Source organism: Saccopteryx leptura, chromosome 3, assembly GCF_036850995.1.
Source record: "Saccopteryx leptura isolate mSacLep1 chromosome 3, mSacLep1_pri_phased_curated, whole genome shotgun sequence".
Classification (NCBI taxonomy): Eukaryota; Metazoa; Chordata; class Mammalia; order Chiroptera; family Emballonuridae; genus Saccopteryx; species Saccopteryx leptura.
In genome coordinates, this window is record NC_089505.1 from 372,129,184 (window position 1) to 372,144,582 (window position 15,399).

A 15,399-nucleotide genomic window follows, 5' to 3' on the forward strand; every position below is an offset into this window, starting at 1 on the left:
GCCCCTGGTGGCCCGGAGGCGCGCGGGGAGGCCTCGCGGCCCCACCTCTGACTCCGACTCCAGGTCTCCCGAGTGCGTCCGAATTCCCGGGACTCAGGGACCGGCAACGCGGCGGCGGGGTGGAAGCGGATCGGGGGGATTGCGACGGCTCAGGACGGCGAGGACCCTTGCCTGACCCCAGTATGGTGGGATCAGCGTGCAGGCTCGCCTCCTCCTCCAAGCGCCGGCTCCCTGGGTGAGCTCGGCCAGGCTCGTGGCGTGGGCCCGGCGGGGACAGCTTCCTGGACCCATCCCGTCCCGTCTCTCCTCTGCGTGACCCCCCTGCCAAGGGACCCACCATCAACCGTCTCCACCAAAACCCGGGCGCTGCAGGCGAACAGTCCTGGGCACCTGGGACCACCTGTTTGCCAGTCGTCCTGGCCTCCCCCTCCCGCTTGAGAGACAGAGTCAGAGAAAGAGACAGACAGGCAGGGAGAGAGATGAGAAACATAAGTTCTTCGTTGTGGTTCCTTAGTTGTTCACTGATTGATTTTTATCATATGGGCCTTGGTGGGGGGCACAGCAGACCGAGTGACCCCTTGCTCAAGTGCTCCAGCCAGCGACCTTGGGCTCAAGCTGGTGAGCCTTGTTCAAACCAGATGAACCCGCGCTCAAGCTGGCGACCTCGGGGTCTCGAACCTGGGTCCTCTGCATCCCAGTCTGGCACTCTATCCACTGCGCCACGGCACGGCATGATCAGGCCAGCACTACTGTTTTCTCCTGATCTTGCTGCCCCCTCTCCCCTACCCCCCACCCCCAGGGCTGGCACAATTCCTCGCTTCCGGGACCCTGCATCCAAAATCTCACACAACTAAGCTGACCTCTCTCCTCCTCGTGTAGGGAGTCACCCCAGATACACTGGGACAAGCCTGCGCTTTAGAAATGGAATATGGAATAGTCAAGAATAAAACAACCGTGGTCCTGAAGCACAAAGGTTGCAGGTTGGGTCCCGGGTCAGGGTACATACAAGAAGAGTAAACCAATGGACCCTGGCTGGCTGTCACAGTGGATAGAGCATTGGCCTGGCATATGGACTTTAGATTGGACTCCAGGTCAGGGCACAAAGGACCATCTGCTGCTCTCCCCCTCCCACAGCCAGTGGCTCAGTTGGCCCCGGCCCTGATAGTTGGATAGTTCGTTAGTTTCATCCTCAGCCTCAGAAGAGGTTGGGTAGACCCCAGCATATGTGAGTCTATCTTTCCCTCCTCTCACTTAAAGATAAAGAAAAATCAACCCATGAATGCATAAATAAGTGAAACAACAACTGATGCTTCTCTTCCTTTCTCTTCGAAATCAATCAGTAAAAGAAATTAACAAGAAAATATAGCCTGACCAGGTGGTGGCACAGTGGATAGATGCAAAGGACCCAGGTTTGAGACTCCGAGGGCACCAGCTTGAGCGCGGGCTCATCTGGTTTGAGCAAAAGCCCACCAGCTTGAACCCAAGGTCGCTGGCTCCAGCAAAGGGTTACTCGGTCTGCTGAAGGCCTGCGGTCAAGGCACATATGAGAAAGCAATCAATGAACAACTAAGGTGTTGCAACGCGCAATAAAAAACTAATGATTGATGCTTATCTCTCTCCGTTCCTGTCTATCCCTCTCTCTGACTCACTCTGTCTCTGTAAAAAAAATAATAATAATAATTAAAAAAAAAGAAAGTATAGTCACATTTGAGAAATTGCATGTGAATTGTGTGTTGTGTGCAAGTTGGCCCACTTGCTCATATTAGCAACAAAGCTCTGTGAGTCTGGACTGTGGAGCAGTGCACAAAGTAGCCACTTGGGATGCCCAGGCAGGTGTGTGATCCCTGAGCCACACCAAACCCCTTCAAAAGTCCTAAAAAGTCCTGAAGCCAGTCCTGTGAGATTGTGCTGGAGGAGGCAGCAGGGGCAGAAGGCTGACTCTCCGCCTCCACGTCAAATGGACAGTCATTGCACCCACATCACAGGGCACCAGTGATAACTAAGTCCATGCCCACAGGACGGTCGGACTGGAGACGGGCACCTGGACAGACGCCCTGACGAGCGAGTGAGCACGCGTCTGTGGGAGAGAGGTAGCCAGGGTGGGACTGAAGGAGCAGTCTGGGGGGGCAGCAGTAAGTGGGGTGCAGCTCCAACCCAGCCAGAGGGACTGGCAGCAGGACTGGCAGCAGGAAAGCCAAAGTGGGCCCACCTAGTGGACTCTCTTCATCAGTGGAGTTGCCATGGGGGGTGGGGGCGTGTCTGATGGATTGGAGGATGGTCCGAGGGTGAGGTGCTGGCTGCCCAGAAGCCCCTGAGCACAGCTATTTTGGCTCATCAGGGCCCCAGGCACTGCCTCTTTCAGTTGCCTTTCTTGGTGGGAGTCCCTTCCCTCCCGGCAGGAAGAGCAGGCCAGGCAAGGACAGGAAATGTCTTTATTGAAGCTGGGTGGCTGAGGCGTAGGGGAGGGAGATTCTCAGAGGCCTGGGGCTCTCTAGGGAGGGCTGTAGGTTGAGGCAGGGCCAGGAACCAGACGCAAGGGCCTTGGAGTGGGGTGGAAGCATCAGAGGGTGATGTTGTCCTCGTACAGAGACAGCAGCAGCAGGATGGCCCAGCCGCCCAGCAGGCCCACATTGTGCAGCAGGAAGAGGAGCCAAGGCCGCTGGTCCCGCACGCTCAGCATGGCGGGGAGCTGAGGGGGTGGGCACCGGGTCAGCCAGCCCTCAGCCCAGTGCCCCAGGCTCAGCTCCCCGCCAGGGCAGACCCCTCCACAACCTCCCCTCCACCTTCCGCCCTGACCATGTCGCAGAGCGCCACGTAGAGGAAGAGGCCGACGGCCACAGCCAGGATCCAGGACTCGCTCTCCTCGCCGACGCCCACCGCAAGGGCCACGTAGAGGCCGGCGAAGGCCGTGAGCGCCGAGGCCAAGTTCAGCAGCAGCGCCCGGGGTGCCGACAGCCCAGCGTGCAGCAGGGCAGCGAAGTCCCCTGGGGCAGGTGATTCGGAGTCAGGGCGAGACGAGTTCAGTCAGGCCAGGCCCCACCCCTCACCCCCACCCAGGCAGCAGCTCTGGGCCGGCCCCGCCCTGTGGGGCTTACCCAGCTCGTGTGGCACTTCGTGGCAGATCACGGCCAGCGAGGTGGCCAGCCCCGTCTTCCAGGAGGACGTGAAGGCAGCGCCCACGGCCAGCCCGTCGGCAAAGTTGTGCAGGGCATCCCCCAGCGTGATCATGTAGGGCAGCAGCCTCAGCTCTAGCAGGTGCAGCGGGCAGGGGTTGGCGTCAGCCTGGTCGCCACCAAACGACCGGCCCCCAACCCGTCTAAGGCCTTCCCCAGGGCTCACCTGGGCTCAGTCTCCGGGGCCGGGGGTTCAGGAGCTCGGGGCTCTCCTCCGCCACCTGGAGGAGCAAGTCCGTGTGGATGAGCCCCCTGGACAGGCAGGGTGAGGCTGGGCCGCGGGTCAGCCTGAGCCCCCTGGACAGGCAGGGTGAGGCTGGGCCCCGGGTCAGCCTCAGAGGCCCGGGGCAGGCCCTTGTGGAGGAGGGTCACGCCCGGGCAGGGAGGCTCACCAGGTCAGCGTGGGAGCTCTCGTGGGGCTGCTTGGGCTGCCGGAGCTCCCTGGGAGCGAGCTGCAGGGGCACGCCATGGCTGTGGCCACTGTGGCCCGTGTGGCTGCGGGGCTCGTCCTTCGGGTCCTGCAGGGACACCGCTCAGGGCCTGCGACCTCTTCTCCCCATCCGCCTGCCCTGTCCAGTCCCCGCCAGCCCGACTTACCTCAGGGTCCAGGGGCAGTAAGAGGTCACAGAGTTTCTCGAACAGGAAGAAGGCGTAGAGGCCGCTAAGTGCCACCAGGAGGCGCCAGGTGGGCTGTGGGCTGTGGTCCTCGACTCTGTGCTCCTCGAAACCGTGCTCCTGGTGCACGTTGTGCTGGTGCAGCCCCAGAACCTGGGGGCGGGGCGGGGGGGGGGACACGTGCTGCCTCAGGGTCTCCCTCCCACACGTGGAAAAAGAGAGGTTAGGGTTGGGGGAAGGGCTGCAGAGCAGGAGCCCTGGAAGGAGGACCAGGTCCAGGGCCGACCTTAGGCGTCAGGTGCAGGAAGGCGTCTCCGGTGAGGGCGCCCACGGCCAGGCCCAGGAAGGTCTGGATGACGTAGTGGGCCGTGGTGCTGCAGCCGGTGCAGATGAGAAGCAGGAGGCCCAGAACTGAGCAGAGGCAGATGAGCAGTGTCGCCAGGGAGCTGTACAGATACTCTGAGGGCGCGGGACAAAGGGGGCCTCGATGAGAACCCCAGCTTTCAGCCTTCCCAAGGGGAGAGTGTGTGTGTGTGCGCGTGCGTGGTGGGGGGTGTCCACGAGTAAGCAGGAGCTCAGCAGGGTTACAGGCAGTCAGGTAGCCAGCAGGTCTCCGCTCCTGCTGACACCCTCAGCCTCAAAGCTCCATCCTCCTCCTCCTCCCTCCAGGCCCCCCTCAATCCCCTGTGACCTCTCTGCTCCACTGTCGCCTCCCTGGGCTGCCCCACTGCTGTGCAGCCAGCAGCCCTGGGCTTCCCAGCCAGGCCGGCCGGGGAGACGAGCACTCACTCTCCGCCTGGCTGAGCTGGTTGTAGGCAGGGTGGCTGGGCTGGACGTGACAAGCCCCGCTCAACTGCTGCTGCAGGAGAGCCGGACTCAGCTGGACCCAGGCCTCTGGGCTCACCCCTGTCTGCTCCGACAGGCCATACACAGCCATCACCTCCCTGGCACTCAGGCACACCTGGGAGGTGGCAGGATGGGGAGTCAGGGCCCTGAGCGGGCCTGGGGCACCCCGCCTCTCCCCAGGGCTATGGCGCCCAGGCTGCTCACGGTGTCCCACACGCTGGAGCTGCTGCTGTTGGGGGTGGCAAGGTCGCCCCTCTTTCTCCGATGGATGTGGTGGTGGTGATCGTGGTCACTGTGACGATCGTGGTCACTGTGGTGGCTGTGGTCCCCGTGGTCACTGTGGTGATCGTGGTCACTGTGGTGGCTGTGGTCCCCGTGGTCACTGTGGTCACTGTGGTGGCTGTGGTCTCCGTGGGGCTCAGTCTCTCTGCCCACTCCCAGGTGCCGCATCAGGGCCTCCAGCTCTGGCAGAGAGGACAGAACCGCAGTCCGTGGGGCTCCTCCGGCCACACCCACCCCAGACACGTGCCCCGATCAGCAGCCTGCCGAGGCCTCACCGGTCAGTGTGATGTTGGGACTGTCACCGTGATGCTGCCGGAACATGAAATCCACAAAGTACTGGGGGGTTGGCACGGCGTGGAAGCAGGACCCGTTTCCGACACGGTCCAGGAGGGCAGCCAGCACAGAGCCGGGGCTGCCGGGGGCCCCCGCCCTCGCCGCCTCGTCCAGCAGCTGAGGCAGGTCCACCAAGGCCTGGGTGAGGAGGAGCGAGGCCTCAGCTGCATCCCCAGTGCTGCCATCCCTGTAGTGCCCCCCCCAGATGCCAGTGACCCCAGGACCACCCGGGAGCAGCCCTTTCGGGGTACTGCCCGTCCCTGCTCACCTAAGCCCTGGGCTGGGCCCTCCCAGGGATTCCTCAAGTCCCTACCCTGCTCGGTGGTGAACATCCATCAGGAGCGCTCCAGCCACGCCCGCCCTCCTGAGTGTCCCCAGACTTCCCCCAGGTGCCCTTGGGGACCTGTTCTATCCACCACAGCCAGGCCAGACCGTCTGAGTGTGTCCTCTCTCCTTAGTCCCCCTCCACCGTCCTCAGCCACCCCTGGCCAGCCTGCCCGGGCCCTCACCTCCTCGGTGGTGGGCCAGCAGGTGGTCTGGACCTGAATCTTCTGCAGCAGCCTGCTCAAGCCTGGGGTCAGGGCCTTGGGGTCCCCGAGCAGGGCCAGAAGACGGTCAGCTCGGGAGGCCCAGCGGCCTGCCCGGACATCCTCACATGTGCCTTCAGGGTCGCTGAGGTAAAGGGCCGTGGCCGCACTGAGGCGGGCTATGTGTGCGGGCTCCAGGACCGTCCTTGGGGGCAGCCCTGGGTCCTCCGGCCCACCCAGGGCCAGAAGGTCTTCCACAGACAGGCACTGTGGGCAGAGACAGGTGAGCGGGGCCCAGGCACCTGGTCCCAAGCTACTGCTTCCCTGTGGGGCCACCCCTTCCATCAGCGGCTCCCACCGACTCCCCTCAATGACAGGGGTGCATGCACAGAGGGGTCCCAGGTAGTTATCCCACCCCCCGTCCCGTCCAGGTGGTTTCCTTCCTGGGACCGCTGTCTGGGGGCCACAGTGGGAGGTGGCCCTGGAATTAGGAGCTGTGCGTCCCCCATCATGGTCCCCCTCAACCCTGGGGAGGAGAAGGGTGGGCTGGGGGCTGTGGGCAGAGCCAGGGCATGAGGCTCCTTGGTCTCTGCCCGCCTCTTGGAGTTTGCCCAGGCACTTTGCTACCAGCCCGTGGGGTGGACCTATCAGGCGGGGCACTTACCTTTCCACACGGCCCTGAGGCGCAGTGCACACGGGCCGCCAGTGTATTTAACAGGCCGCCCAGAGCCACGCGGTCCAGAGCGCCCTGGCCCGAAGACAACGAAGTCAGCAGGTGAGGAGGCCGGGCTGCCGTCGCGGTGGCCGCCAACAGAGCCGGCAGCGGCAGCAGCAGCAGCAGCAGCTCCAGCTCGTGCCACACGAAGGCCGCCATGCTGAGGCCACCAGGGACGGGACAGGACACGGGACACGACACGCGGGAGTCAGCCGGGACAGACTGCGCACAGAGAGGGCTGGCAGGGGCAGACTGGGGCTGAGGGACAGGATCTCTCCCAGGTATTTCCTGCGGGGCTCTGTGATTGGCTGTCTGCTGCCGGCGTCGCAGATTAACCATTCCAGGGCAGGCCCTTCCCAAAACAAGGAGCCGCTGCCCGCGGGGTGAGAACTCTCTGGGGCCAGTGTCTGGCTAGAGGTGAGGGCCTCTCCCGGGTATTTCCTGCTGGGCTTTGTGACTGTCTGACCTGTCTGACGGAGGCATTGCTGGCTGAGCATTCCTGCTGCCAAACCCTCTCCAAACTGCAGCTGTTGCCTGAGGGGTGAGGCTCTGGGCCCCCCTTCCTTTGGACTGGGTGACCTGGGCAGACAGCCACCTGACTGCTGGCCGCTGGCTCCCCGAGGGCCTGGGGTGCGTTGCTTTCTGCAGCTCTGTTTCTAGGGGCCGAGGACCAAGCTAGGAGAGCCTGGGCCAGAGCTGTGTGGATAGCACCCCAGTCCCAACCAGGCGCACCCCCAATATTCCACCTGAGGGCTGATAGATATGTAAATTCCAAACTGCCCTCTTGATGTTCCGCTTATCTGTCAGACCTCACCCTTACTGGACTATTGACCCTGAGACAGATGAATTCCAAAAAGCTGACAAGCCGCCCCAAGGAGGGGCTCCGGACACACCAGGACTTTTGATTCAACACCCACATGCTCCAAGCCCCCCAAGGAGGAGCCTTCCGGACATACCAGGACTTTTGCCTCAGTATCCCCTCATGCTCTCCCAAACACTACATAACTCGCCCCTAGTCTGCAACCAGCGCTCTTCTCCCCCAGGAGAAGTGCCCAGCAGGGTTCCTTTCTTCCTTTCAATAAAGTCTGTTACTCTGGTCATTCGGACTCCCATGGATTCCAACATTTGGTGCCGAAACCCGGGACAGGGTACTAACTGCCTGGACGATCCCTCTTTGCCATCCAAACTTACAACCAGGGAAGCAATGGACAGCGGCAGCTAGTCCCGGGCTTACTCCCTGATTCTGTTTGGATGTGTAATTGTGGGTTGATTGGCCGGCAGTCTAACCCTGTCCTGAACCCCTGCTGGACCAGAAAGGTAAGGAGTTTCTCCCTTCCCCTTCCCGGTTGGCCTCTAAATTTCTCTCTAAAAACACCCCTTTCTGGTCGGACGGTTTTCTCTGACACGCCTCACGTTTTGAGGGGTTTGACTTTCAGTCTCAGTGGACTGCACGGAAGAGTAGGTGCCTAGCCAAACCTCTCCACTCTCTCGGACTTCTCGTCCTCGGAGCTCCCTGACAGGTGGTGACGACCTCTATCAGGGATGACTCCCCCACACAGAGATTCTCTCCTCTTGGGACAGTGACAAAAGGTGGGAACGCCCCCTCTTGCTCACCTGTCTCCACTATGGGCTCTTCAGAGTCTAAGCCTTCTGACCAGACCCCTCTAGGATGTCTCATAAAAAACCTCACCAAACTCGGTCTCTCAGACCTCAAACCGAAAAAATTAATCTTCTTCTGTAACACGGCATGGTCTCAGTACAGACCAGACAATGGCTCCCATTGGCCTGAAAACAGGACATTCGATTACAATATCCTAAGAGATCTTGACAATTTCTGCCACCGGACGGGGAGGGCATCAGAAGTTCCTTACATGCAGGCTTTTCTTCTCCCTTCTGTCCTGTCCTTAATTTCTGTGCCTTCTGTTCTACACGCAGGCCGTTTTTGGCCAAAGAAACCTCACCTAAAACCTCTGCTGCTAATCTTTCCTTCTCCGCAGACTCCCAAACTCTCTCCTTCTCCTGCCTGACCCCCGGGGTCACCCCTCTCTCGGGACCCCTCTCTACTCCCTCAGCAAATCTTTTTGCTGGAGTCTTTTCCCTCCAGAAAGCCCTTCCCTTCACTAAATCCTGTTTTCTCATTCACCAGTCTCTCTTTCTCCTCCCCTGCTGGCCGGGGGCCCCTCCCTTCTCCACTGTGTTTTCATCCCCTCCCCCCTCCTTAGAAGCTGTGGCTCTGGCTGAGGTGCCTGTCTCATCTCTGACCTCTCTTCCCTCCTTACAAACTGCAGTTCTGTCTGTCTCCTCTCCGACCCCTCCTCCTTCCTTACAAACTGTGACTGTGCCTCTTTCCTCCTCGCCCTCTCCTCTCTCCTCAGAGCTCTAAATCCTTTTGACTCCTCTGACCACGTGGCGCCACCACCAATACTTTAACCTCCTTCTCTCCTCCTGCAGATTCTGACCCTCCTTCTTTCCATCCAGCTGCTCACACTGTCCATCCATCTGCTTTCTCTCTTCCTCCTCTATGCTGGCAACTCCCTGCCATCTCGAAAAACTTAAAAAGAATTATATTAAGCTATGTAAATAATCCATCTTGTCTCTTTGTTTGTCAGAAAATATCTCTAGTATAATTTGAATTGAAACAAGTAAAGCGCGCTCATTTAAATTTCTTAATTCATAATATGTGAAGTCTTTGTTTAATGTGTAACTGTGTCTGTTTCTAAGGCCTTAAACCAATAATTACCCACCTCTTAAACCAGGTTTACTCATCCCCACAGACTCTCCCTGCAATACCACCACCCTTCCTGTTCGAAAACCTTCAGGGGCTTATTGCCTTATACAAGCCTTACACCTAATCAATGAGGCAGTAATTCCCCTCCATCCAGTGGTCCCTAATCTCTACAAGTTAAACTGTCACACATTTTCTCAAACACCACTCACTTCAGGGTTCTAGACCTCAAAAATGCCTTCTTTACCATTCCTAGTCTACACCCTGACTCTTACTTTCTGTCTGCCTTTACCCAGACACTAATGCAGCCCAGTAATTTACCTGGATTGTCTTACCCCAGGGGATCAGAAACAGCCCACACCTGTTTCGGCAAGCACTAGCTCAGGATTTAACAGCATGCAATCTCAAAACTGGTACTCTCTTACAATATGTAGATGATCTACTCCTCTGCAGCCCCTCCCTGCCTGCCTCAAGGAGACACATCTCCACCCTTCTTAACTTCCTCCCTATGAAGTGATATCATGTCTTCTCTGCTAAGGCTCAACTTCACTCTGAGTCCGTAGCCTATCTAGGCATTGCCTTAACCCCCACCCCTGAGGTCTCACCCTAAATCGAACTCAGATCCGCTACAGCAGGGGTCCCCAAACTTTTTACACAGGGGCCAGTTCACTGTCCCTCAGACCGTTGGAAGGCCGGACTATAAAAAAAACTATGAACAAATCCCTACGTACACTGCACATATCTTATTTTAAAGTAAAAAAAACAAAACGGGAACAAATACAATATTTAAAATAAAGAACAAGTAAATTTAAATCAACAAACTGACCAGTATTTCAATGGGAACTATGCTCCTCTCACTGACCACCAATGAAAGAGGTGCCCCGCCTGACCTGTGGTGGCGCAGTGGATAATGTGTCGACCTGGAAATGCTGAGGTCGCCGGTTCAAAACCCTGGGCTTGCCTGGTCAAGGCACATATGGGAGTTGATGCTTCCAGCTCCTCCCCCCTTCTCTCTCTCTGTCTTTCTCTCTCTCCCTCTCTCTCTCTCCTCTCTAAAAATGAATAAAGAAAAAAAAATAAAAAGAAAGAGGTGCCCCTTCCAGAAGTGCAGCGGGGGGCCGGATAAATGGCCTCGGGGGGGCCGCATGCGGCCCGCGGGCCGTAGTTTGGGGACCCCTGCTCTACAGTCTCCAACCACCTACCACCACAGATCAAATCCTTTCTTTCCTCAGTCTAATAGGCTTCTTTAAACACTGAATTCCCAATTTTGCTCTCTTAGTCAAGCCCCTCAGTGAGATCTTCTGAGCATGGCTTTTAAGGTCTATAATGACCAAAAAAAGTAACAGAAAAGGCAAGTAACTTCCAAAAGAAGTGAGGAAATACCAGCTTTTGGCTCCAGTGCCCTAAGGGGCTTCATAGCATTTCATCAAGGCCCTGCTCAAGAGTGGAAAGAAAGGTCATTGAACTGAAGCCTGCCAGGCTTCCCGGCCCCACCGGTGACACACCTGTGCTGTGGAAAGAGGGACACAAGAAGGTAAGCTTCCCCCTTGCTCCATGGAGGGAGGGTTCAGTCTCTTCTAGCCCTGCTCCAGCTACCTGTGACCTGACCTTGCCCAGCATGCTGGGAATTACCACTGAAGGCCCAAGGACATCGCTCACGAGCCTAAGGTATTTCTTCCAAGTAGCAGATAAGCTAATCCCATTTCTTGTAAACAAAAAGAGCCACCTACTATGCCTCACTTGAATATTTAAGTTTTATTTATCCCTCGAATATCTCTACTGTGGGTATTGACAGTCTGATTTTATTGCTTTATTTAATGTTTAGTATCTCCTTTGTTCCTCTTATCTCAATGCCGCATGCCTATTATAGGCTGGGACCTGCTGCTAATTCCAGCTAGAAGCAGTGGTCACTAGGACTTAAACTCTAACTGCAAAGTGTAGAAATGTAACACCCTTTCCCTAAGTACTTGTAGGATTTATAGGTTACTCAGCAAACTGTTCAGAGACTGTCAAAGAGGCGCTTTCAGCATTACATCACCCAAGGACTGACTTTCACATGGACAGGTCCACACACCGTGATCCTGACAATTCCAACTGCTGCTAAAATAGAAAGATGGCATGCCTTACTCCAATCACAAACCTGAAGCTGGTTGGTCTATGTATGGCAAATATATGAAAAATCTAAAGACTGTCTGACCAGGCAGTGGCGCAGTGGATAGAGCGTTGGACTGGGATGTGGAAGGACCCAGGTTCGAGACCCCGAGGTCGCCAGCTTGAGTGCGGGCTCATCTGGCTTGAGCAAAAGCTCACCAGCTTGGACCCAGGGTCACTGGCTCCAGCAAGGGGTTACTCAGTCTGCTGAAGGCCCGCAGTCAAGGCACATATGAGAAAGCAATCAATGAACAATTAAGAAGTCACAACGCGCAATGAAAAACTAATGATTGATGCTTCTCATCTCTCCATTCCTGTCTGTCTGTCCCTGTCTATCCCTCTGACTGTCTGTCTCTGTAAAAAAATAAATAAAAAATAAAAACCCCTAAAAAATCTAAGGACTCTTTTAGTCAGGCTTTGGAAAAGGGAAACTAGGATAAAAAGTCAACTTGATTGTCACTAGAGGTTAAAATTTTTTAAATCAAGAGTTCTGACTAGAAAGGAATTGTATGGTTTTGATAATAAAAGGTATAAGGTATGGAAATACTTTTGAAAGAAAAAGGAAAAGCAAGTTGTTATGAAGGCCAGTTATTTCTGAATAAAAAAGTGCATGAAAGCTGAAGGTTTATGTAAGTTGTAGAAGGTTTGTGCAGGTTGTAGGAGGTTTGTACTGAGAAAAAAGAATTTGAACAATCAGAAAACTGGTTTTCAAAGAATGTTTAATCAGTCACCCTAGCTAACAATCTTCTACTCTCCCCACTTATTGGGATGACTCTTTCCTCCACCCTGACCATCTGGAGCTCAGAAACAGAGAAACAAAACCGACCCCTTGTCCTTCTATTCTCTATTCACCTTTCAACCTACCTCACCAAATCAGGAACTTTCTACTCGTGTGGGATTAACACCTATCTGTGTCTCCATACTAATTAGACAAAAACCTGTACCCTAATCTATATCACCCTAAATATCAACCCAATCCCACCCCATGAGCCTCTTCCAGTTCCTAATACACTATCCATCAATGTAAGGACCAAATGAGCTATACAGGTAATTTCTCTTCTTGTTGCTTTAGGAATCTCTACAAAAGTAGGTCTAGGGGCAGGGGGACTGGCTACTTCCCTGTCTTACTCCTACTTTCTCTCTCTCTGAAGCCCAGCGGATTTGTATACATGGAATCAGTGGTTCACACAAACTGGGTGTCTTGACTATTACCCTTCATTGGTCCACTCATTCTCCTATTTATTTTTCTAACTTTTAGACCCTGCCTCTTACGTTTGTTTACTAGTTTCTTTTTTTTTTTTTTAAAGATTTTATTTATTCATTATAGAGAGGAGAGAGAGTGAGAGAGAGAGAGAAGGGGGGAGGAGCAGGAAGCATCACTTCCCATATGTGCCTTGACCAGGCAAGCCCAGGGCTTTGAACCGGCAACCTCAGTGTTTCCAGGTTGACACTTTATCCACTGCGCCACCACAGGTCAGGCACTAGTTTCTTACAGAACCGCACGCAGACCTTCACCAATCAGAAAATTGGAAAAATCTACCTAACCCTACACATCAACCCTTAAACCTGCCCTCACGAAACAGAAAAATCTGAAACCCTGTATCAGCAAACCTCCTAAATTCTATCTTTCAACTTCTATTGGTCCCCTATCCCTGAAGAACTAGGAGAATGAATAGCATTCACCTCTTAACACTTCTCAGTCTTTTTACCCTTCACATAGTAAGAGGACAAGACCGCTGGGTCTTCTTGGCTGAAGAAGAGCCCACAAACGGACATGAAACATTTCTTTTAGCTCAAGCTAACCTCTCTCTCCAGGGTTGCCAGGAAAAAATATCTCTAACTTTACCATGGAAGAACTTTCACCCCCACTGTACAACCCTCCTTATCTCTGCATTCCTGATTTCCAAATACTTGCCTCTTTATTTCTTTCTTTTTTTTTTTTTTTTTTTGCATTTTTTTGCATTTTTCCGAAGCCAGAAACAGGGAGGCAGTAAGACAGACTCCCACATGCGCCCGACTGGGATCCACCCGGCACGCATACCAGGGGGCAATGCTCTGCCCATCTGGGGCGTCGCTCTGTTGCGACCAGAGCCACTCTAGTGCCTGAGGCAGAGGCCACAGAGCCATCCTCAGCACCCAGGCCAACTTTGCTCCAATGGAGCCTCAGCTGCGGGAGGGGAGGAGATAGAGAGGAAGGAGAGGGGGAGGGGTGGAGAAGCAGATGGGCGCTTCTCCTGTGTGCCCTGGCCGGGAATCGAACCCGGGACTCCTGCACACCAGGCCAACGCTCTACCACTGAGCCAACCAGCCAGGGCCTCTTTATTAAGTTTCTACAGGCCGAGATGAGAGAAATCTCTAGGATTACCTACAATTAAATGCTCCTACACTCCTATTCCCCAATACCCCAAGGAGAACTTCACGAGGGAAATATCAAATAGGTAGGGATGACAGCAGGAAGAAGCCGCCCCTCAGCCCGAGAAGTTCCCTCCTAAATGTTCTCCAAACCCCCTTTCTTTTAATATTCAGTCCTTCTAAAAACTTACATCAACAGGTTCCCTGTCTCTAAAAATCTCCACATGTCCTCCCATTCGAGAGGAACCAGACCAGCACGTCTCATGAGGCTCATCCAGGAGACCATGTATCATCACTATGTCACTCTGTTCACTTGGCACTAGCAGCAAGCAACTAACAACTATTACCTTCGCAAAATTATTTTACTTCCTCACTCAGGTTTTCGGAGACATCGCCTGGTTCAGACCTCACAGCATGGAAATTGACGACCTTCTGAACTGGATGGGGGTCTTGGCTTGGCAAGGTTCTCTTCTCGAGTTCTCTCCAGAAGAAGCAATAATTTTCCAATTTTTTTCTCCTTTCTCTTCATCACCCCTTACCATATATTATAAAATTAATAACTGCCTTTCTTTTATTATATGTAACCACAGAGTTGAGAAATGATAGATATGTAAATTCCAAACTGCCCTCTTGATGTTCCGCTTATCTGTCAGACCTCACCCTTACTGGACTATCGCCCCTGAGACAGAGGAATTCCAAAAAGCTGACAAGCCGCCCCAAGGAGGAGCATTCCGGACATACCAGGACTTTTGCCTCAGTATCCCCTCAGGCTCTCCCAAACACTATGTAACTCGCCCCTAGTCTGCAACCGGTGCTCTTCTCCCCCCCCCCCCCCCCCCACAGCGGACTCCCATGGATTCCAACAAGGGCCACCTTCACACTCCCCGCCCTGGGGTCCTCACTGGTTCAGGGAGCTGGGGCACCCCCAGAGCCTTGAGAATGTGGGGCGCTCTTCTAGGCCCCAGGCTGTGGTCTCCCTGTTGAGAGTGGGCTGGAGTCCGCTGGAAACTGCTCAGCTGTGGGCTGAATCATGCTCCCCCTCCTCAGGCTCTCCTGGGAAAATTCCTCAGGAAATGGCCAAAGCCCCACAGGAAGCCTGGGGAGTGGTCTCCCCTTTGGCACCTGGGGAGGGGCTCTTGGTTGTGGCTCCCTGCCCTCACCCCTGCTAACAGGCTCCCTCTCAGGCTTTTGACCCCTCCACTTATCTCTGCCTGTGAGCTGGCATCTGGGGGAAGGGGCAGCTCTGCCTTCTGGAGGGAGCCTCTGGGTGGTCTCCCTGACTGGCCAACCCCTGACCCTGCAGGGCCTGAGGGCATCCAGGTCCAGGGACTCTGTCCCCAGCGTCCTGTGGCCCTGAGAGTTTATCAGGCCGAAGACAGTGTCCCAGGCCAGGGTGAAATGCTTCTCCTGCCAACCTCACCCACACATACATGCTGGGTTCAACCCCAGGGTGACACCCATTGGGGGGACAGGGAGGGGACAGAAAGAGATGATTCCTGGACACTTGGGTCAATGAGGAAGGAAGGTAGGTCCTTTCTCACAGTTCTGAAGGCTGAGCCCAAACTGGCCTTCTTCCTTCCATCCCCCTTGTACCAAAGCCCGCTAGGCTGTCTGGGGCCCAGGGACCAGGCTGCAGCCCGGGCCTCCTGGGGCTCAGGGCCCTCCCGGGCAGAGGTCTCG

General features: G+C 55.3%; 1 protein-coding gene across 3 annotated transcripts; it reads right to left on the reverse strand.

Annotated features, from left to right (window-relative positions):
- Positions 1–2,428: 2,428 nt before the first annotated feature.
- Positions 2,429–7,887, reverse strand: SLC39A4 (solute carrier family 39 member 4). Of its 3 annotated transcripts, none has more exons than XM_066379771.1 (12): positions 6,441–7,887; positions 5,759–5,833; positions 5,192–5,387; positions 4,839–5,098; positions 4,578–4,749; positions 4,075–4,247; positions 3,771–3,941; positions 3,566–3,691; positions 3,340–3,394; positions 3,096–3,248; positions 2,797–2,984; positions 2,429–2,689 (listed from the first exon to the last, which is right to left on the reverse strand). In XM_066379771.1, exons 1-12 carry the CDS (start codon positions 6,828–6,830, stop codon positions 2,561–2,563), a joined length of 2,088 nt encoding a protein of 695 aa, XP_066235868.1. In that variant the 5' UTR covers positions 6,831–7,887; the 3' UTR covers positions 2,429–2,560. The 3 variants fall into 3 exon arrangements, with proteins under 3 accessions (XP_066235868.1, XP_066235867.1, XP_066235869.1); XM_066379770.1 differs by having other exon boundaries at positions 5,759–6,043; XM_066379772.1 differs by lacking the exon at positions 5,759–5,833.
- Positions 7,888–15,399: the final 7,512 nt, after the last annotated feature.

Bases quoted from the DNA above. Each gene is read 5' to 3' on its own strand.
- SLC39A4 (XM_066379770.1), bottom strand. From the start codon at position 6,830: ATGGTTAATCTGCGACGCCGGCAGCAGACAGCCAATCACAGAGCCCCG. The intron at 3,395-3,565 runs GTGAGCCTCCCT...TTGCTCCTCCAG, and splicing joins AGAGCTCCCACGCTGACCTG to GTGGCGGAGGAGAGCCCCGA. The intron at 2,690-2,796 runs GTCAGGGCGGAA...CCACCCCCTCAG, and splicing joins ACGTGGCGCTCTGCGACATG to CTCCCCGCCATGCTGAGCGT.